Raw genomic sequence first — 22504 nt, 5'->3', positions numbered from 1 at the left:
TGAAACTGGGAATTTGTAATCAACAGGTTGAGCTTTTTACTAATATTTATCTTTAAAATATTGCAATTTCCCTTAACCGTGTTCAAAAGTACACTTAAATGTAAGGATTGTAGTCTGTACAGTTTATTCTTTCTCTTTTCTTTATTACCGTGCAACAGGAAAACAAATAAGAATGATATAATTACACAAATAGGACAACTGGATCATCATTTAGCTGACTAAAAAGTGTTTTTGGTATTCAAAGACATAATGAGATTGCTGGGAAAGGCTCCAGCGACAACACATTATAGAAAAGTTCACATATCTAATCAAAATGCACTGTTTTGATGATTATATCTAAATGTACATGATTCACTCTCAAACTGATAAAACTGCCTGAAGGATCTAACAACAAGGATGGCTTTGAAGTCCTTATTTTTTAGGAAGCCTGAGCTGTTGAATGGAGCTATCAGTGTTATCTGTGCACCGATTTATCCAAGTTGCCCCCCCTTACCAAAAAACTTGAAGCAATCATTAAGCAGATTAGCTCTCTAGTCAAAGTATTTCAAGTATTTCCAAATTAATTTTGATTTTATTCTATTGCTTGTATTAAGGTTTTTTTTTTTAATTTAAAATTGTTTTTCGTTTTCTGTGAAGCACTTTGGCCAATCAAAAGTTGATAAAATATGTGCTTTCAAAATAAAGTGGGGATATGCAGTTCCTCAATAAATATACATTTTCAAACAAGGATTTATAAAGCAGAGACAGTTTTGGTTTTAAAATCAAATAAAAAAGGTTAATTTCTACCTCTTCATTGAGACAAAGTTGTTTTCTCAGAAACACATTAAACACACTTTAGAAAGAAACTGCTGGTTAGAACCTTTTAAGGTCAAGGTTGATGCTCTTTGAGAACATTAAAATAAACTTTTTGAATATATCTGCTTAAGTTTACAGACCAAGCATCTGTTTCTGAGTCCCTTCCTTACTCACACCCCCTACAGAATATCAAAAACTTATTTTACTTAGAACTCCTTCATATCCAATAAATATTCTTAAAATTTTAAAGTTTTGACTTTTTTAGCTACATTACAAAAATGATTTTTCCTGTGTTTTAGCTACTTTTCCGGGAGGCATATTGATCATTTTTACTGTTTTATTTCAAAGAAATCCCTCAGTAAACCAAAACTGTTAACAGAATAAAACACACTTTTATAGCAGGTTTAGTGCATTGTATCTGTTTTTTTTTTCATCGTGATTAGGAAACAGTGACAAAATCATGAAGAAAACAAAACATCAGCTCACAGTAACAACCTTTTTCTTCGAAAAAAAGTAAAACAAAAACAGTTTAAACCTCAACGTAAACTAATGAAATATTGCATGAAGTCATCAGAAAAGGCACCACAGTCTACTGCCCTCCCATGGGCACTTCAGGCACCTGCTTGAATGCAGTTTCCAGTGTGAAGTGGAGACCTCTGCTGCTGCATCTGTGCACAGTCCGTCTTCACACGTGCACACAGCAGAGCATTACGTGTTGGAGATGGCTGTGGAGGTGCCGTCCTCCTGTGTCCTGGAGGGGGGGTCCTGGCCTGGTAGGAGTCTCTGTGGGTCACGGTTAGAGGGCGACGGCTCCCCTCCACACTTGGAGCTGCAGCAGAACGCGGCGCAGAGCCGCGTGCGGATGGGCTGAGTGAACAAAACAAACATGATGCAGTTGGCTGCTCCCTGGGAGGTGTTGCCAATTCCCTGTTGGGTCAAAGCAAAAATAAAAATGCATGCATTTTAGTATTTTTAAATAGAAAAAAGTACAATTTCATAATTTCCAAACTGCTAACACATTTACTTTACTGATGATCACTATAATTATAATATAGATAAGAAAATAATATTAAAAACTTTTCATCCAAGAGTTTTCAATTGAAAGTTGTATAAAAAAATTGTAGAAAAATATTATTTTTACATTTTTGGTCTATTTTTGTTACTTCTGCAACCCTTGTTCACACAGGAAGATTGCACAGTGACTCACAGGTTTGACAGCATTCAGTCACAAGCTTAACTGATGATTGCCCCCTTATGACTTCCATGCTTGTGTATACAAATCTAGGCCATATTTAGAAACCTCCAACTTACATGCAGCATGACCAGCGCCGGGTTCTGGCGGACAGGTGAGTCAGCGAGCAGCAGAATGAAGCGCACCGTGCTCCAAATGCGCAGGAAGATGAAGATAATGGGAATGAGGGTTAGTTTCACGTCAGCCATGGATGAGAAGGACTGAGATTCGGGCCGGTTGGCCAAGATGGGCCGGTATTCAGACAGGGCCGCATGCTGCATTAGACAGGGCATGAGATGAGAGCAGGGTTTATTCTGCTGAAGAACTACAAAAGGAAATGACTCAACAAGAACAGCAAAGACAAACATATTTAGCAAAGAGAAGCAGGCAAAACAAATGTGGACAGGGTGCAAGTTCCTCCAAACCAAAGCAGCAAGTTCTTCCCACGGGAGAGCAGCTCTGCATCCTTTAATGAGGCTCTAGGGAGTCTACCAAAGCCTGCAGCCTGAGAGTAAAGGATTCTGTTGCTGTCATATGATCAGAAGTCTTCTTTAGAAAATAACCGTTTAGTTGATAAGGAAGTCGTGTTTGTGGCAATCAGTCAGTGTTAGGTCCTAGGAATAGTTTAATAGCAGTGATGCAGCAACAATTCCCCAAAGGAAGCATCACAGTCAAAACCTACACATAGACTCACTTTTCCTTTTTAAATCAAGATCGCTAAAAAATGATGGGTTCTATTATTAATGCAGTTTTAATACAAACATCTTAAGTCACACTCCGATCACCTTTGGATCCATTTCAAAACCGTTCCCAGTGGTATTTTAATCATGATTTTTAGCCAAATTTTAAAAAAACTGTCATTTTCTAGGTCATTGTTTCTGGAAAGTAGGAGGAGTTGATTAGAAATTTGCCTCCAAGTTTTTGCCTCGCTGGCAAGTTGCCTCCTTGTTGCTGAGAGCTCAGAGCAGGAAGCTTGTGCCCCCCCCCCCAGTGTATTTTCTACATCACAAATAAGCTCTTTTTCCAACAGTCTGCTTCTGATTCTTAACAATTTGAATAAATAAATAAATACTCAGAGATGCAATTTAAATTTAGGATAAGACATAATATGTATTTATTCCTTTTTTTTACTGCTTTTTATTTTTAAATGTTTTGATTTATGCAGAAAATTTTCACCATTTAAATCTCATGTTTTTATTATGGACAACAAAAAATATTATTTTGTGATAAATTTTATTATTTTTTCAGCTAATCTATTTAAACTAATTTATTTATGACAAAAAGGTCTAGTTATATAATGCTATATAAATATAACGACGAGTGCACTGGGACTTACCTATACAGATCTCTGTCATGATATTGACATTCCATTTATTCCTGTGTCCAGTATGGAAGTTTTTTGAGTCTTAATTCAACCATTCAATTTGCCATTTGATCGTGTAATTTAAAAATGCATTTTCAATTGACAATTTTAATGCAATTCAGGCTTGGAATATAAAAATACATTTTGCAATATAGAATTTAATGTTAAAATTTACAACTCAATATGACCATTATACAAATAAAATATTAAATCAAAACAAAATCAATTGACAATTTAATTGTCAATTGAAAATTGCATATTACTTTGAATTATGACTTAAAACACTTCCATAGTCCCGAGGAGGAAACAATTCAATATGATTATTTTAAAATGATTAATTAAAAGATGCTTATTAAAAAACTAAATTCAGTTTAGGTTTCTACTCCTCTGTCACACACTGGGCGGCTGATAATGACGGCATTGGTGGTAAAACGTTGCTCTAGTAATTAGATATCAAAGCATGAAGGTTCCTGCTTTTAACATCAGGTTTTCTTTGTGTTCTGCGTGGCCAGCTTCCTCTCAGCACTTGCACTTCCCGTCACAGCAACGATCATCCTGGTCTGTCCATTTGGTGACTCAGAATTGTCTGACAGAGTGCGTATGCATGGTGGCTTGCCTCATTTATCTCTATGAAGCCTGTGGCGTAAACCAAGCTGCAGCATTATCTGCTGTCATCATAAAAAGGCGTCTTTCTGGGAGGATCCATCCTTCAACTCAGGCCGGGGGCTTCAAGAGAAATGCTGAAAAGCAGGAAACTACAAGAAAGCCCGGAAAATCAGATTCATGCCCTGCAGATTGAAAGTTCCGTGTTTCACTGTGCTGGTTAAAAAGCTGCGTGAGAAAACGTAAACAATTTGTAATTATATGTTAAAGAACGGAAAAATAGTGGAGTCCCGCAAGGATCAATATTGGGACCAAAATAAGAAATTTTATATATTAATGATATTTGTAAGGTGTCAGGCATTTTAAATAATTTATTTTTGTAGATTTAACTAATGTTTCTGTGCAGGAGAGAACGTAAAGAACTTGTTAGCTGTGGTCGCGACAGGAATATTAAAACTGAAACTGTGGTTTGATAGAAACTAATCATCACTAAATCTAAACAAAAAAACAAACATTTAAGGGCGGGGTTAGAATTAATACGATTCATCATGTTTGCTCTAACCGTTTTTTTTTTTTGGTGTTTGAAAATAAAACAAAATCAATAAATGAACTTATGAACAAACACTCGTAGACTGCATGGTAACAAAGGACGCCTCTTTTGTCTAGAAGAGACTGACATTTAAAGTTGATGATTGGTCATCTAAAATCAGTAAATAAAATAAATAAATAAATAAATAAATAACCATTATAATACAATTTCAAAAGAAACAAAAACACACTAATAAGACCTGAATCTCAGCTTTCCCCTGATGAAATGTCACCCCCCTCAGCAGGGCGGAGTTTGATGTGTCCTCACCGCTTTGTGGATATGCCTTTTGATTAGGATGTAGAGCACGGGGAGAGTAAGGTAAGCCAGGAACTCCCAGATCTTTCCGGTGAGCAGCATCCATAAGATCCGGTCTCGAGCATCAATCCTGACCCAGCACCAGCCCACAGACACCTCAGAGGCGTCGTACCCGATTTTGTTGAGACTCACGGCGGTGACGGTGATCGCCAGAGGAATGCCCCAACTGCAAAGCACAACACAGGGCTTGGAAACTAAGGTTCAACTTTATATCATGGACAAACAGTGGGTCTTTATTTGAATGGTTGCCGGGTAGAACATGCAGACATGTGACACCATGTGAAAGTTGCTGAGGCTTGTTTGTTACATGGAGCAAAATGCACAGTCATACACTTTTTGTTGACTTAGCTTGTAGTTCATAAACCACAAAAATGACAGAACTGATGCTTTGAAAAGAGAATTCATGCTTGAACTTTTCCTCTTTCTTCTTCCAGATGATTGTAAAGATGTATCTTTTTTGTTACAAGACCCCACAAACGCCTTAGAATATGCAATATGGAATGACTTCCTCATTTGAAGCAGTAAGATGCAGTGGAAAATATCAGTGTGCTTCTAAAAGATTAAACCTACAGCACTAAAAACTAAATTCCTCCTCACTTGCCCCAAATTATTACAGACAGTTCAGTAATTTACAGAGAAACCACTGACATGCAAGAGTCACGCTACAGCTCAAACTCAAGCAAAAAAGGAAAAAGAAGCTGCATACAAAAGAACAGATCTAGGCCTTTATGTCAAACTGATAGAACAAAGTTTACCTTAAAAAAAAAACATTAATGGAGAGTTGCCACACTGTGGACTGACTTGTTTTCTCAGCATGTTTGAAAGCACACACAGTGCAGAAACGGAAAAACTGTCCTGACACTATCAGTGAGAACGACTCACCTCCTTCAGGGTTAAACAGATAAAACACTGACGTGATCAAATCTACGGTGGCCCTGAAGCACAAATCACATCAACAAATCACCCAACGCAAAAACATTTTAAAGATCACAATGACAATTGAAAAGGGAAAATGAATAGTTTAAAAAAGCTACATTACATTTTAGAAAAACAAAATTCCAGAAGCCAAAACGTAATTTAAAAAAAATGAAAAAAGGAATCAAGGTATAAAGGAATCATTTAGGAAAACAAAAGTAGTTTCCAGAAATCCAAATGAAAGGTAAAACAGGAAACAAAATAAGAAACAGTAAGAAAGGGGAGGTATTATGGGACATCACTCAATGGATGAAGACGTTTGTCCACCTCTTCATCCAGAACTTATTTGGTACGGGAACATCTTCGAACAGATGACATTTCAAGAAGCTTTTGGCCACAGTCACTGCAAAGGTTTGGTAATTGCATAATCAACTATTTATCTCAGTTTAGGCAAAACATCCTTCTGCTTGCCTTTGGAACTCAAACGTCATCATCCAATCAATGATGTCCCAAAGAGCCTTTGCCAGCTTCTTATTCTGTTTAATTTTGAAACACTTCATTTTGATTTCTAGAAATTACTTTTGTTTCAGAAATGTTTTAGGTTTTTTACATTTTGGTTTCCGGACTTTTGTTTTTGTTTTCTAAATTTTAATTTTCTTTATATAATTTGTGTAGCATTTTTGGTTGTCATTGTGATCTTTCAGAATTTTTTGCATTGAGCGATTTGTGGATGTGATTGAACCTCAGGGCCACCGAACTAATCCAAGGATTTCAGAGCAAACTTCAGGTTGATCCTCATTCCAGTTTCAGGTGGTTGAAAACTTTTATCCACTTACTTTAGTTCAAATTCTCAGAATGACAATTCGTTATATTTGATGTACTGCAGTTACTCTATTTTAGAAAATTCTCAAGAAAGCTTTTGGTATTTCCTGAAATTAAAATCTATGAAATACTTGGTTTAATTTAAACCTCATTTTTTTTATGTTTCAAAGCAAAGACAGCTGTTGTCTAACTGGAGGGGTTTCCAGGAATCCTGTACTCTAACCCTCTTCTCTTCTCAATATAAACTCAATCGTCAGATGGCTTCTCATATCACGTGTCAGGCTGTACTTGTTGGGTGACCCTTGGGTCTCATAGCAAATATCAGATTGTCTCTTTGACAGTTAAAAGAAAGGAAAGCAGTTTCTGCTAAATGCATTAGGAACGCTCTATTGATCATTTTCAGCTAATCAATGTTGGGATAAAAATAGCCGTTTCAACTGAAAAGGCTGCAAGGAGGCTGGCGTTGTTATTGATGACCAGCTGCACAACCCTCAACATTCTGCAGCTGCCTCCTCTTCATCCTCGCTGCAATTAACATCTAAGACTGCACCATCGTTCTACTCCAAATGATCCACCCAAAGGGAAGTTTGGAAATGATGCCCTAAATAAATAATTTGGCTGTAAACAGGGGTCATTTGTATGGAGGACTGGACATGACATTAAAAGTAAATAAATAAATTCTTTAAAAAAATGATAATTATTGGTGACGAAATACTCAATTGTAGCCGCAAAAAAAAGCTTATTTTTGGCAACAAATTACTGATTCGCCTGCATAAAATTCCAATTTGTTCCCATTAAAAGATAATGTGAGTGCAAAATAATTAACAATATGTGCCCACAAAATACTTATGTGTGGACAAAATGCTAATTTGTGCCTTCAAATTGCTATTTTGTCACTGAAAAATGCTCATTTGTGCCCAAAAATTCTAATTTGTGCTATCAAAATGCTAATTGTGGGCCACAAAAATGCTAACAAATTGTTAAATATTGGCGAACAAATTACTGAATTGTGGCCATAAAATACTAAAGTGTGACTACTAATTTGTGCCTTCACATTGCTAATTTGTCACTGTAAAAGGCTCGTTTGTGCCCAAAAATTCTAATTTGTGCTATCAAAATGCTAATTATGGGGCACAAAAAAGCTAACAAATTGTTAAATATTGGCGACGAAATACTGAGACCACAAAATGCTAATTTGTGACACAAAATGTTAATTTGTGCTCACGAGAGCTGTGTGTGCACAAAATAATAATTAGTCAATGCTAATGCTAATTTGTGCAAACAAATGGCTAAATATTGGCGAAAAAATACTAAATTGTTGCGGTAAAATGCTTAATTTTGCACACAAAAGAAAAATTATTGTTGACAAAATACTAAATATTGACATAATGTAATTAATTATTTACTGTTGTTTTTAATGTCGTGTCCTTGCATTTGTCCTTCAGGTGAAGAACATCTTAAGTTCATAAGTGACGTATGGTGCAGGAGGTGGGGAGGTTTAGCGGTTGTTGCACTACAAGTGGAGCTGAGCTGAAAGGCAAGGCTTGTAACTTACTGGTCGATCCATGTTCCTGCTCTTCCAAATGAGCTCTAAATCTAAATGATTTTTCTGCAGGGTGGTTGGGCACTGCCTTAGAAATGGGGCGATGAACTCATTCACCTCCTGAAAGAGCTAAAAGAAGTACTTATGGAGAAAAAGGCAGCCTCCCAGCAGTCTCTCCTCTCCCTGTTGGGTCTGTGGGAGCCGTCAGGAGGATCCTCTTCTTATTTTCCCGTTTTAAGGTGGTTGCCAGATCAAGAGGGTAAATGATAACCCTCTCTTCTGCCAATTTCAGGGAAATCCGGTTACCCCCACACCTCCACTGATGTGTCCTTGGGTTTCATGAAAGGCGCTTTAAATAAAATTGATTATTATTATTATTAAAGTTAAAGGCGCACTAAAGGTGTTGATTCTGAAAGTTCAGAGGATAGAGCAGATGAAGTTCAAGCAAAAAAAATCTACAAGTTCACACAGGAAACCTCAAGAAGACAAAGTTTGAGCTCTGTTAGTTTGATCAAACTGACACTGACTGACTTTCATTGCTGAACTGCACAGAGATGAGTCTTTTCTAGAGCTAAAGTGTAGAAAACAACCCGGCTAACTCGGAAATGTCCTAGCAGATCTGGAAGACCGAATCTTTGAGTTCAAGGCAAAAGCTACAAAAAGAACTTTTGACCCTAAGGGTCCAACATGAAAATACTTTCTGAAATACTTCCCAAAGTCAAGTATTGACAAAAATAGAAGTAGAAGAGAAAAGCTTTCCTTTTTGCTTTAGTGAGCCTAAGGTCAGAAACTAACAGTGAACACCATCTAAAATGATTTATGATCATCCAAATATAGACATCTTATCCTCAGCATCAACTCAGCAAATCCATGACTCGGAGCTTGGGAGTCATTTTATTCTAAAACTTACATTTTTGCACTCTTCCTAACATTATTCCTGCATAAACCACTAACACGAGGTGGGGAATAGACAGCAGGTAAAAGCCTACCTGAGAATGAGTAAACCGTGTTTATTTAAGTGATGGTGAAACATTCATCCATGCATTTGTTATATCTAGGCTGTATTACTGTAACTCTTTGTAAGCAGCGTGTCCTAAAAGTTCCTGAAAAGCCTTCAGCTGGTTCAAAATGCAGCAGCGAGATTGTTAGCAGGAACTAACAAAAGAAAACGCATTACTTCTGTATTAGCTTCTCCTCACAGGCTCCCAGTTGAATCTAGAATCAAGTTAAAAATCCTCCTGCTATACAGCATTATATGGTATGACCCCATCCTAAATTAAAGATCTCATAGCACCTTACCCACCAAACTGAACACTTCACTCTCAGAATGCAGGACTGCTTGTGGTTATTAGAATGTAGAGCGTTTAGCCACCAAGCCCCTGTTCTATGGAATAAGCTCCCAGCTCATGTAAGAGAGGCAGACACAGTTTCTGCATTCAAAGTCAGGCTTAAAACATTCCTCTTTGGACAGGCTTATTGCCAGACTAGCTAGTAATCAGAGAATATTTAATTTATTGCTCCCCCTACATCAACTACTGTAAGGAAGTTTGGGGGAATAATTATAATTTCCATTACATCCATTATGCATATTTCTCCTCAGAGAGAAGATTGTTTTATAAACCGGCAGCCCATTCCCCCTGCTTAGATTAATACTGTATTTTATTGTTATTGTTGTGCTAAAATTTAGATTTTCTATTATTGTTGTTATTATCCACTATAAGTGCCATAGTGCATGTAACTTACTATTAACATGTTTGAATTAAACTTAATAACCCCATTTCTTCATACTCCCCTTTGAGATCTACACCCACTTAACTCTTTTTAACACCTATCTTACTTGAAGTGATGTGACTGATGTTTTTGAAGTCATTTCTGCTTCAGGCTGTACTAAACAATTTAAATCAAGCAGAGTTTTTTTGTTTTATTTTCTTCATCTTAGCAATTTGTGTCACTCAACCCCTCTCTGGGCTGGGTAGTTCTGTAAAGCCTACACCTCCTGTGCGGAATAATGCTACACGCACACATTGATCACACTGGTGACAATCTTTTTATACGTTTTCATCTGTGCCTGGTGATGCCGTTTGTTCCGCCACACGCTTTCCACCAAACCAGGAAAGCAACTAATGCTTCGGATGGGGACATGTGTATCTATTAGGTGCTGCATTTAAACCCCAATCAGCTTCAAGTCCCACTCCGATTATCTTTTAAACTATTCTACAAGCATTTCCAGTGGTCTTTTAATGATGATTACGCAGTTTTATCAAAAATAAAAAAAACTGTCTTTTTCTAGGATGTCATTTCTAGTAGTTCATTAGCAATTGGCCTCTGAGTTGAGGGCAGGATCATTGCCACGGAGCAACCCCACTCACCCTCAGGTCACCATAACTGAGCTATCCGTTTACACGCTTTCCTGCTAGCTTACAGCCACATACAACCCCAACCTAACATTAGCAGTGCAACAAAAAGCAATATTGGAGCTATCCAGTCGTACACTTTGGAGCCAAATACCAACTCGGACAGTTTTTCGGTCTTCTGGTTGTCAGAACACGATGGTTTTTTGTTGATAGTTTGCATTTTTATTAAAGTCTGGTACTTTGGTGTACATCAAAAGTGAATATGGTATAATAATTTTATATATATATATATATATATATATATATATATATATATATATATATATATATATATATATATATATATATATATATATATATATATATATATAGTAAATAAAACAGCAATTTTGTATTAATATTGTTATTGGTGTATTTTTATGGGAGGGAAGACAAGACAAGGGAACATTACACCCAGAAAATAAATAAATAAATGAAATAATAATAACAATAATAAGGGGTTTCCCTGATTTAGTGGGGGGAAAAAGTCATTTCTTTCAATATAAGCTACAGTAAACTGCTTCCTCAGCGTTACCATGGAAACAATGTCTTGGAATAGTTTAAGTTTAGTCATACTAATAAAAAGTAGAACATCAGATAAATAAAAACGGATAATAGGAGTAAAACGTTATTTATTTATTTTTAAATAATATAAACATTATTGATGGACAAATGTGACTAAAATATTAGAAAATGACCCAAGATGCTCCAGGAAAACTACCTGACCTGAACTAAGCTAGCGAAGGCGGGTTCACCACGTACCTGACCAGGTGGAAAGACAAGACCAGGCTGTCCGCGAGTCTTTGACTGGACTTGACGATGAAGACGTACAAGTACACAGCGATGGTCACAGTCCAGAAGAAGCTGCTGGTGTTGGCGAAAGTGGATATCGCTCCTTGAGCCACGCAGTCCAGCGAGTTGGAGTGAAAAACTTTCCCGACTCCGTAAGCGTAGGAGGCGGCTGAGAGCCAGTCCGACACCGACAGGTACACCAGCAGCCTCCTCGGAGTCGTCCTCAAATCCGACCACAGGACGAAGGTGAGGAAGATCAAAGTAGAGCCCGCGAGCGACAGAACGCAAGTACACAACACAACCACTTGCTCGTACACAAACAACTCCGTCTCGGTCCCGTTCGCCATCGCTGACTCACTCACTGTTCGATAAATTAAGAGCCAGGGACTCATGAGAGCGCGTTCAGCGGCCCTAAGTTAGGAGGCGGAGAAACGCATCATTCCTCCATGGAAGCGAACGACAGCAGGAGCGCTCCCTGAGTCCAGCTTGTTTTCAAGGAGCCAAACTCAACTTTCTGCTAATCCCTCCTCCCCGCCTCCTTCGCGCGCGCGCTCCGTTATTGCACCAACACAGGAACCAAAAGCAGAAGTTAGTCAGCTGGTCGGACGAGGCAGCTTTATTTTTGACGGGTTCTCTTTGTGCTATATATATAGCTGCAAATACAAGGTCCTGTAAAGATAAAACACACTTTTTGTGACGTCAGATCCTCCTAATGCTGTAGATTTACTTGAGTAACAAATTTAGGACGAAATCTAAGTCAAATTTTGAGAAACATTTAGTGTGCATTTCCAAATTTATATATTGCACGTTTGCATAAAATTACTATTATGAATCAGCGTTTGTGCGTTTGTGACACAGACTGTGTGCATGTCTGAATTATGAAACTATTCTGACCTCAGACAAATATGTATTTTTTTATTCAGACCCACTCCAAAGAAAAGCCGTGTTTCTGGTTATTTTACTCTGTTCTGGTCCCACTTTTGTCATGCTGGAGGACATAAATAAAGAAAAATCACAGGCTGCTCTGCTCCATTCCTATGCATCCACTTGTAGACAATTAGATTCATGAATGTCTTTGTCTTCTCATCCAAGTTGGCATCTGGTTCAAAACTGTACGGCTGGATAGCTCCAATATTGCTTGCCACTTTTGTTGGACCTCTAATGTTAGTTTGGGGTTGTGAGAGGATGTAAGATGGTGGGAGAGTGTAAACAAGAAGATGATGGCAAATTAGGGCAGGCTTACTCCCTGCCAACAGTCCGGCCCACAACATAGAGGTACATTTCAACAAAAAAAAAAAGAACTCCTAATGCGACACAAGTTATTTTTATTTTGCCTAAAAAACAGCATAATCATAATTATAAGACCACTGGGAACAATTTTACAATGGATGAAAAAAATGATTGGACTGGGTCTTTGAGTTATTGTTGGGCCTTCAGACTTTTACTCCTTTTACTATTGAATATAAACATGACAACATAGATGTAGAATCTTTCTTTATAATTTCGGCGAGAATGCGATTCTGTACTTCAAAAACTTTACCAAAGAACAGCATTGTTCAGCAGAAGATCAGAATAGCTTATTCTAATAATACACCTCTCTGACAGTCCAGTCAGTCTTCCACCATCAATTTGGTGTTATCCCAAAAAATCTAAGCATAAATGACAAAATTTAATTACCTAAATTAAATTAATCAAAACCACAAAGCCATTTTTTTTCAAAGCCAGAGATCCACAACTTACGGTGTATATAAAAGCAGCTCTTCAGTCTCAGGTTGCAGACCTCTCAACTAGACCTGAAATATAGAGTACAAACCCCAAGGTCAAAGTAGAAAACATATCCAAAAGTGGCAGAGAATGAGAGAGCAAAGATCCTGTGGGACTTCCAGATACAGACTGACAGGACGCCTTCGCCCAACAGTCTGTGGGCCTGGAAGGAATTAAGCAGCTTGAAGATGGATTGATGGACTGACAGGAGGGCGATGGCATAATGGCATATACAGTGTTGGACAAAATTGTCGGTACCCCTCAGTTAAAGAAAGAAAGTCCACAATGCTCACTGAAATGACTTGAAACGTTCAAAAGTATCAATAAATTAAAATTTATTGAAAATTAAATAATCAAAATCAGCCATTACTTTTGAGTTGTTGATTAACAGAATTATTAAAAAAAAAAAAAAACGAATGAAATAGGGCTGGACAAAAATGATGATGAGAAAAGCACTTATACGCTCACGATAAACAGTTAGATGGATTAAACTGCACATATATTTCATCAAGAATGATTTGCCACCACTTGGTTCTATCCATGACTATTTATGCTGGGAAAAAAAACAATAATTAATCAAATCAAAGACTATAAACTTATAGTAAAATAACTTTTGATTAATAAAAAAGAAAGACAAATGCAACATCATGTATTTTCTCTTGGATTTCTAGCTGTTTACCAAGTTAACTGCAATCCCAGGAACCAGGTTTTTCAAGATTCTTTGAAGTTCTGGCAGAGGTATGCAAGGGCAAGTGTTGTTTTGTTTAGTAGCTTTTTGGTTCTTCACAGATTGTGCAAGCACCAGCAAACTTATTTTTATTTTTGAGTTTAGTTGAACAAAAATTGAGAAATCTGTGAATACGAACCCATGTAGGACGGCTGCAGGATCATAAAATCAAGACTAAATTCACGTTTAAATGTAATAAAAATATTTTATGAATCTGCATGAGGTAGATAAATATATGGATTCTCACTGTTGACACTATTTTCCAACAGCTAATTTGATATCCTAAGTATTTGGAAAGGGCAGAAAAAAGTTGTTCTTCCAGTGATAATTACATAGACTCAGCTCAACCTTGAAGATCTTTACTTTTACTTAAAGAGTTTTAAAATATCTTTTCTTAGTGCTCCTTTTTTATTACCTATTTATTCCCTACTCCTCTCTGCCTCTTAAGATGTCTGTTGATGATAAAGAGAGGATCAATAAGGTGATTAGCAAGTCTGCCTCAGGTCATTGTAGAAAAGAAAACAAGGGCTGAATCAAAAAAACATTCAGCCTCTTTAGGCGCATCCATCTTTTGATGCTCCTTTCAGCTTTCCGGGCTTACTTGGTTTGAAACAAGCTGTGCTTCAGTGGACTCCTGAGTGACTCACAGGTCGCTTTGTCTCATCAGTTTTGAGCAAGGACGTGGTGTGGACCCACAGCACCTGTCAGCTGATAGTCCACAAATGTCATCTTGGTTAATTGAATTGTCTCTCTGAAATTGGCTTTTGGTGTGAAATAAGATATTTTTCATTTAATTTTACACAAAATTTCAAAACAGAAGTATAATTTGGCAGCAAATATAATATGCAATAATCTTTTTCTTGATTATTGACTCTTTCACAGTAGGGAAAACTTCAGTGTCTTGTTCAAGTTCACTTTACTGTGAGGGCCAGGCATTGACCAGTCAACCTGATCTGTTATTTTTTTTAAAGCAAATGATTATTTTATTTCATGATTTCACTTCTAAAAGTTAATGGGGTTGACTGATGGTCACCTTTGATGACGTTTGTGTTCCAGACATTAATGGGAGCTCCGACCACAAAAACTCAATTTGAATTTCTTTGAGTAACAAGAAATGTCAGCCATCCTTTGTCCCCAGTAGTAACTCATTATGTGTTGCTCCTGTAATTAATATTTTCTCCTGAGAATGAAGCGTAAAAAAAGAAAAGAAGTGACCTTTGGTGAGAGCGGGATTTTACTGCCTCTGCATCACTGCAGTGCAGAAAACTGCAACCCCTGTCAGCGTTTGCAGCAGTGCAGTGGAAAATAAATGCTGTTCTGCAGACTACAGCAAAAGCAGCATCTGCATCGCCGTCGGAGTCGCATGTGAGCAGCAGCAGGCTTCAAAATGCAAAAAAAAGAAAAACAGTCCACCACAATTGTGAGATTCTACACGAGTAACAGAATTCTCCTGACATATTCAGCTGCTGTGCTGTAAATGGAAATCAATACAGAGATTTGTCTGCATGCACAAGATTTTCACAACAAAAAGAAATCATGTAATTTGAAGAGATTACCCATTCTCCCACATTTTAGTAGCTGTTAGTTTTTTTTTTTGTATCAAAATGATTTTTACAGGGATTTTTGACTCTCAGGAAAATAGGTGATGTTAATACTTTTCCCATTAATATCACAATAACTACGCTGGATGATTGTTTTACTCAATGTGGCACAAATTAAACCTTGAGCCTAAAAAAAAATAATGTAGCAGACATGTTGATTTAAATTGAATCATTTTATTTTTTATAACTGGGAAGACCTAACAGTCATATCATTTACAAAGCATCTTGCTTTTACAAAATTGCGCAGAACTTCAAATGAATGCTTTGGTGGTTTCTTACAGTCACAAGATGGCAGCAGAGATTCATGATGCAGAAGTTCAGATGCCCTGATCCACCTGTAATTGTCATTGAAGGCAAAAAGTCATTGCTCCCAGCTGGTCAGTCTACAGCAGATCCCAGGTCTGAGTGAAATCTGAAGGGTCTGTTTTGGGATTTCCAGCATAAGTGCATTCTCCCTATGTTTCCTTTTCTCCCCACGTTGGCCGTGATCCCAAGGCTTCATATTGCGAAGAATTTCTGCGGCAGTATACTTGCTGATTGCTTCGTTCTCACTCCTCACAACAACCAGCTAAGACACTGCCAGAGAAACACCCACAGCAGCCGCGTCCAACAAACCAGCCGTCTGTCCTCCTATCTCCTCCAGGATCCTTGCTTGACTTTGCTGCACGTTCCCATCTTTCCATCTCAGAATGCAGCCGTGCTTCTCCTGCCCAGCTTTGTGGAGGAGTGGTGTTTTTCTAATATAGATGATCTATAAAATAAGAGAACAAAATTTTATCTGGATGCATTTCCATGTGAAGTAGAGCAAGCATGTGTTTTAAAACATTTATTTTCCCCCACCAATACACTTTAGTGCCTTGTGACCCACAAAAAAGATTCACCACTAAAGCCTTTTGCACAGCATCCCTTTAGGTTCACATAACTCGGGCATGCAAAAACTCCCTCAACCTAAGAATAGACTTTGCATGACTCATGGTTTTGCAACAAGAAACTCAGTTTGATTTAGCTCTTGTACAGTTTTATTCACCTGAGCGCCACGTAACCAGGTGTGTTTTTCTGCACGTCAGGGTAAAGAGCTAAAACCTCCTTGTTATCAGTTGCATCACTGCAGTGCTATTTTAAGCCGGCTGACCCCTCGGTGCTGTCGTCTGTGTGTTTGCTGACAGGAAACTAGAGACCTGTGTGCAGCTGCTGGCAAATGAAGGAAAAGAAGATTGCCTTTTTCTGAGGAAGGATTGTGTGAACCAACCACACCTTAGTCCATACATTTGAATTGTACATTTTTAGGCCCATATAACGCATTTTTCCATCTTTCAACTGGAAATTCCTGGGCTTGATGGAAAATTTTACCTCAGGTTTATCTGATGTCAAAGACTTGATGTGTTTTGAAAAATCACAGCATTTAAAGCTCAGGTGAAAGATTTAGAATACAAGATGCAAAAAACACTCTTCTTATACATCTTTCATTTGCCCAAACAACTCCATCGCTGTCCCTTTGTGCTGAGCCATACACCACCTTCACAAGCACATGACGAGAGGAATTCTTTCCTGGTCAGGCTTTGATGTAATCCTTAATTAAGGATTGAGGAATGCCGTAAAACCACAACCCTGTTTCCTGAAGGAATTATGTTTCATTCAGACAATTGCCACAGAACTACAGGGACAAAGTTTGATTCCTAAGCCTTTTTGATTACATTTAAAGTTATACAAAAGCAAATGGGGAATATTTTTATGAAGTTAATCAAAGCAGAAAAGAATGATTTTTTGTATTGCTTGGTAATGTACTACAGTTCTTTAATTTATTTAAGGTATAAAACCTGTTTTTGAGTCCTTACATATTGAGTTTTGCTCAAACACATGGGAAAATCAAACATTTGAAGCAAGTCAAATCTTTTATTTTTCCAAAAGCCAAGTTCCGTGACCACATTGCACTGGCCCCTTTTGAGGTCTCCTATGGTAGGTGGTGGCCCATGGGAGAGTGGTCCCACATGGGGACAGCACAGGTCACCAGGCGCTCGCCTGTGAGCTCCAACCCCAGGCCTGGCTCCAGAGTGGGACCCCGGTGACGCCAATCCAGGCTTCTGAACCAGGGAAGGAGGCCAGAAAGACTTGGGATACCCAAATGCACTGTTAGGCTATCCCAACATCTGGCTGAGCCCTCCGTCAGGGAAGTCTTTAACTCCCACATCCGGGAGAGCTTCAAACCGGTGCCGAGGGAGGCTGGGGACATTGAGTCCGAGTGGACCATGTTTTCCACTTCCATTGTCTCTGCTGCTGTTCAGAGCTGTGGTCGCAAGGTCTCTGGTGCCTGTCACGGCAGTAAACCCCGAACCCGGACACCGGAAGTAAGGGGTACCGTTAAGCTGAAGAAAAGGTCCTACTTAACTTACTGCTGTAGAGTCAGTCACTAAAATATATGTCTAAATCATGTTAGAAAACAACAAAGGCAATATATATATATGCATTTTTATTCTTGATCCCTTAAATATTGGAAATATCAAATGATTTGTTCTTATCACAGCATCCCTTTGGTGACATATTTAGGGGTTTCTCAAGTCTTATGTTACCAGTAATTTAATAGGTTATTAGGATATTGAATTAAAAAGACAAGGTTGAAAAATTCAAAAAAATTTGATTTATTTATTAGATGATAATTGAACCAAAAATAAGTATGAAAAGAGCTTTTTTAAATGGACTTTCTTAGTGTTATTCCTATGGATTGTCTTATTCCTATTAAACTCCACAGATGAAACCTTTTATAAATATAAAGACATCAGAGTTTTGGATGCTTTACAGTAAACTGTTGGATCCGCATGCAACCCTGCTGTAGTATTTTTGCATTTTGCTCAGAACACCTTTGGTTTGCAGCAGCCGTCTTCAACTGTAGGAGAACTACTGGCAGCCCAAATGCAGTAGTTCTTCTCATAGCTGCAGGTTTTTTGAATCACTACACCAAAACACATCAGTGTTGGGCTCCTCTGCACTCCTTGGGTACGCAGTGCTGTCAGGCTTTCATAAGCTTGCAGCACCTTCACTGACCACCCTTCAGCGGTCCCGTGCTCTGAACCCCACACCCCCACTCGTTCCTGCTTCACATTTTATAGACTGTTCAACATCAACAAAGAGAGCTTGAACAGTAATGCTTCTCTATACCTGTCCCATTCCACTGATCTAATCATCCTATATTGGTTAACAATGCCGCAGGGTTTTGCTCGTTGTACACACTAATAGTACGCTGGAGCTTCTGGATTTTAGGACATTTTCATTTTAAAAAATCCATATGAGACAATAGAAGTAAAAACCATTAACTTTCTTTGTTGGACCTTAGAAGCATTGTACATTCCCAATTATGCAGCAACTTTCTTCCGTCACCGTTAAACTGTAAATTATGAAGTGTTTTAGAGACACTGAACACAACTTTTGGAAAGATTTTCCTCAGTAGCCATCTAAATGCTTGATCGTGTTCGTTTTTGCCCTTATGCTTTTGCATGAACATGTGATTAAACATGACAGCATGCACAAGCTCTGCCCACTCCGTACAAACAACCTTAAACTGAAGCACAGATGACATTTCTCCTTGCAGAGAAACTCGAGTCAGGCCATCAGCAGAAACTAAAGTCTTGGCCTGCAGGATGCCTGTTAGTTCTCTTAAAGGAAACTGGCTTTTATTCTAAATAAAGGATTAAAGATTAAAAAAAACTCTGTAAAGATTATTTGACGATCCTGGAAGGGCTGTGTGTGCAGGTTACTGCAATGTTTGGGTGTAAACTAGTCCAGCAGCTTTTCTTCTTGGTACCATGGCATGAAAGAATCTCTTCCACAACACAGCGGTTTTAAAAATGTTTTTTTAGCCTGTTTTTCATTTAAATCATCGTCTTTGTTTAACTGTATTAAAAAAAACTAACAGACAGTAAAGATGCATTAACAACAGCACCTAACCATGATGGTAGCTGCTCAGCTGGTATACTAATGTCATGACATGTCCCCATGATATAGTGTTGCTCACCAGGCTGCAGCGGCGCTCCTCTATTGCCCCTCACCTCCACCACGTGTAACTGCTGTCTGTGCCAGGGGCTGCAGGGCTTTCCCCGGGCACGGGTCACTTCACACCGGGCTTGACCACCAGCTTGTTCTCCTTCTCAGTCTTTCTCTGCCTTCTGTGTTGCACCACAACAAGTCAAGGCATGTTCCCACACGCCACCAGCAGCTGGACCCAGTGCCTAGACCGTGAGGGGAGGAGCAGAGGATCAGAGGACGGGGAAACCCACAAAAAAACCCAGCATGACTCAGCCAGCTTCAGTGAGTTAGCATAGCTTTCACTCCAAGTGTGCCAGCGCATGATGGAGTTACTGTTCCTGGAAAGAGAATGTGGTAAGAAATGATATAAAATTGGTGAAAATGTGACAAAAAATAAAAGTACACCCACTTTTCTGACATTTGTCATGTCACACAGGATTAAGAGGCCCGGCTGTGTTAACCACATCCTTTACCCGGAGGAGAAACTCATGCTGCCTAAGTTTTCTTAGCTAAATGTCTGTTTTTACAAGATGAAATGAAGTTTAGAGTTAAAATCAGTGACCAGGCACAGATGCAGCAAGAAAAACGTCTGATTCATCAAATCATAGAGGAGCGACAGATTAAGTCCATCAGTATGAATTATAAAGCAGAAATTAAAGAGAGGGCATCAGCAAAGTCGACGTAAAATATTCATATTTTCCTCAAACTCTGACATATAATTTTAAATCCTAATTGATCAGCAGTTCATGGCTGCAGTGGGGAGAGAACTATCGGTTGGATCAAAGAGGTGTTTAATGTCATGCGCAACTTTAGAGATGTTTTTATGTGTGTAGTAACTGACACATTACACTGCATAAAGATGCAGAATCATCACTTTCCATGAGTGCTAATTACCCCAAACTGCACTGATGTGCACTTGGCTTTTTCTTACTAGAGCCGAGGTAATGCCAGTTCATCACTGCTGTAAGTGGAAGTTGATCACTAGGCAGATTCCGGCTTCAGCGGCAGGAGCCAGCTCAGCAAAACTCGCCTGCTACAACGTAGACGGAGTTTGGCTCCCTGAGCATCTGTAAAGGGCTGGTGCTGCCCTCCACTGCAGCCTGTGAACCGACTGATGACCTTATCAATGAAAGAGCAAGGCATCCACGATATTACAGAAAACTCAGAGCGATGGAGGCTCTGACTTGAGTTCTGTCTTTCAGGGAAATAAGGTAGAGGAGCAAAAAGAGGCTTTATTTGCCTATTACTAGCATGACATGCTTCACCAAGTAGCCTTTAATACAAAAATCTGCAGCACTGTTAAGTGTGGCAAACTTCAAAGATTTACAGAAAAGTAGGAAAAACGTATGAAAAACTTTGATCCAGGGTTTAAATTCCAGCCTAATCCCACCTTTCCTACCAAAAGTAAAACGTGATCTATAAATCACTTTTGTTAAAAATGTCTAATGTAGAGGGAAAATCGTAATGTGCAACTCTTTCCTGCTTGAGGACAGACGGCCGTTCAGCCTCAAATTTACATCTTTGTCAATAAGCTTTGGTGAGTTGGAGTGGACAGGGCCCAGAGCCCAGCAGGTTCAAAGCTTGCTGCATTGATTACATCATCAGAACTGGAGTGCTAGAATGGGACAATGCACCACTGGGGGTGGGGGGGTTGTACAATCATCTGTTCTCCCGTGTCTCTAAACTCTGTTTAGTCCAATGCAGGGAGAGAGGGCCTCACTGACCGCTGCTGTCATGTGACCGACGGACACTCTTGGTGTGCATCTCCACAGTGTTTGCATCTGTGTGTGTGTCTATGTATGAGTGTGTGAGTGTGTGTGGTTGGAGGCCAGCACTGCAGGAGCACAACTGCTGCAGGACACTGCAGGATTGGTGTTCTGCTGCCGGCTCACTGGCTGATTTTTATTTTTTCACTCAAGCAGATTGCTCAAGGAGGATGGTGAGAGCATGTTCTGCATACTTTTTTTCAAGAAGGAGGGTGGGGGGAGGTGGAAAGGGAGGGGGGGAGGGGAGTGTTGAATCACAGAGGTGCAAAGCCTGCTGTTCCAGCGCTGCGCTGGCCAGTTGTACCTCAGAGAGAGACGACAGTAGAGAAACTGAAGATGAGAGGAGGAGGGGAGCGGATGGGAGGTGGGGGGAGGGCAGGAATGAGGTGCAAAGAACATCAGGTGAGTGCGGCAGTTTCTCTGCTGCCAGTGCAGCACCCACCCCAGGCGAATGTGTGCGCAGGACTAACTGCAGATGTTCCTTGATGATGTCAGGTTCTGAACGTAGTCCTGTTAGCTGTCATCACTGCACTGATCCGCATGCTTCATTGGGGGGGGGGCAGAGCCAAAGGCCACAGAGATGCCCCGGAACTTGGCTTCTCCGAGAGCCAGTTTGCCTTTTCAAGGTCTCGGCCCAATTATCTGGCACGAACCCAGAAGCTGAACCTGCATACAAGCTAACTCTCCTGGCTGCACTTAGCGCTCAGGCTTAGAGAATACTTTAAACACTTCCTCAACAATAAGTATCTCCTCATCAAACATTTTCACGTAACTTATGAAAAATGTTCAAAAGGAGAAGACAAGTGAAGAAAAGTATAAATCCTGGTATTTAAAGTTTCAGAAAATGTTGCGGAGTCCAGTGTGCCTCTGCTCTGAGCAACATTTTTACTTCTCTTTTTTTATTAACTAGCCAAAACATGTATAAAATGAACACAAAAGGAGTTTAGTATATTTTTTCCCCACTCAGGATGGGCAAAAATCTTTCCAACGAACCCAATAGAACTGCACTAACCATGAAAGTCCCCAATCGCTCCTGCACTACTGTATCACTGCACCACAACTCCCATGTCCCAAACAGGCCGCAGTAGCCTCATTCGAATTTCAGTTCAGGACCTTTGCTAAATACACCCTTTTAACTATTTCCTAAGTTCTCATCGACATTGAACTTGTGTTTTAAAAAGAGCAGATGGCTGACAGGGTCAAGGAGAGAGCTGGAGCTGTCTGTGGTCCTCAGCACAAAGGCAACAAAGATAAAAGTCGTCGTCAGA

General features: G+C 39.2%; 1 protein-coding gene across 2 annotated transcripts; it reads right to left on the bottom strand.

Moving 5' to 3' along the window:
- Positions 1-122: 122 nt before the first annotated feature.
- Positions 123-11984, bottom strand: gpr157 (G protein-coupled receptor 157). 2 transcript variants are annotated; one of them, XM_004070392.5, is made up of 4 exons: positions 11332-11974; positions 4849-5062; positions 2107-2301; positions 123-1722 (listed from the first exon to the last, which is right to left on the bottom strand). In XM_004070392.5, the coding sequence occupies exons 1-4, from the start codon at positions 11751-11753 to the stop codon at positions 1504-1506; spliced, it is 1050 nt and encodes a 349-aa protein (XP_004070440.1). In that variant the 5' UTR covers positions 11754-11974; the 3' UTR covers positions 123-1503. The 2 variants fall into 2 exon arrangements, with proteins under 2 accessions (XP_004070440.1, XP_011475298.1); XM_011476996.4 differs by lacking the exon at positions 2107-2301 and having other exon boundaries at positions 11332-11984.
- Between the last annotated feature and the right edge of the window lie 10520 nt (positions 11985-22504).

Source organism: Oryzias latipes, chromosome 7 (genome assembly GCF_053564925.1).
Source record: "Oryzias latipes strain Hd-rR chromosome 7, Olatipes_Hd-rR_3.1".
Classification (NCBI taxonomy): domain Eukaryota; kingdom Metazoa; phylum Chordata; class Actinopteri; order Beloniformes; family Adrianichthyidae; genus Oryzias; species Oryzias latipes.
This window is presented reverse-complemented; position numbering and strand designations above follow the sequence as displayed.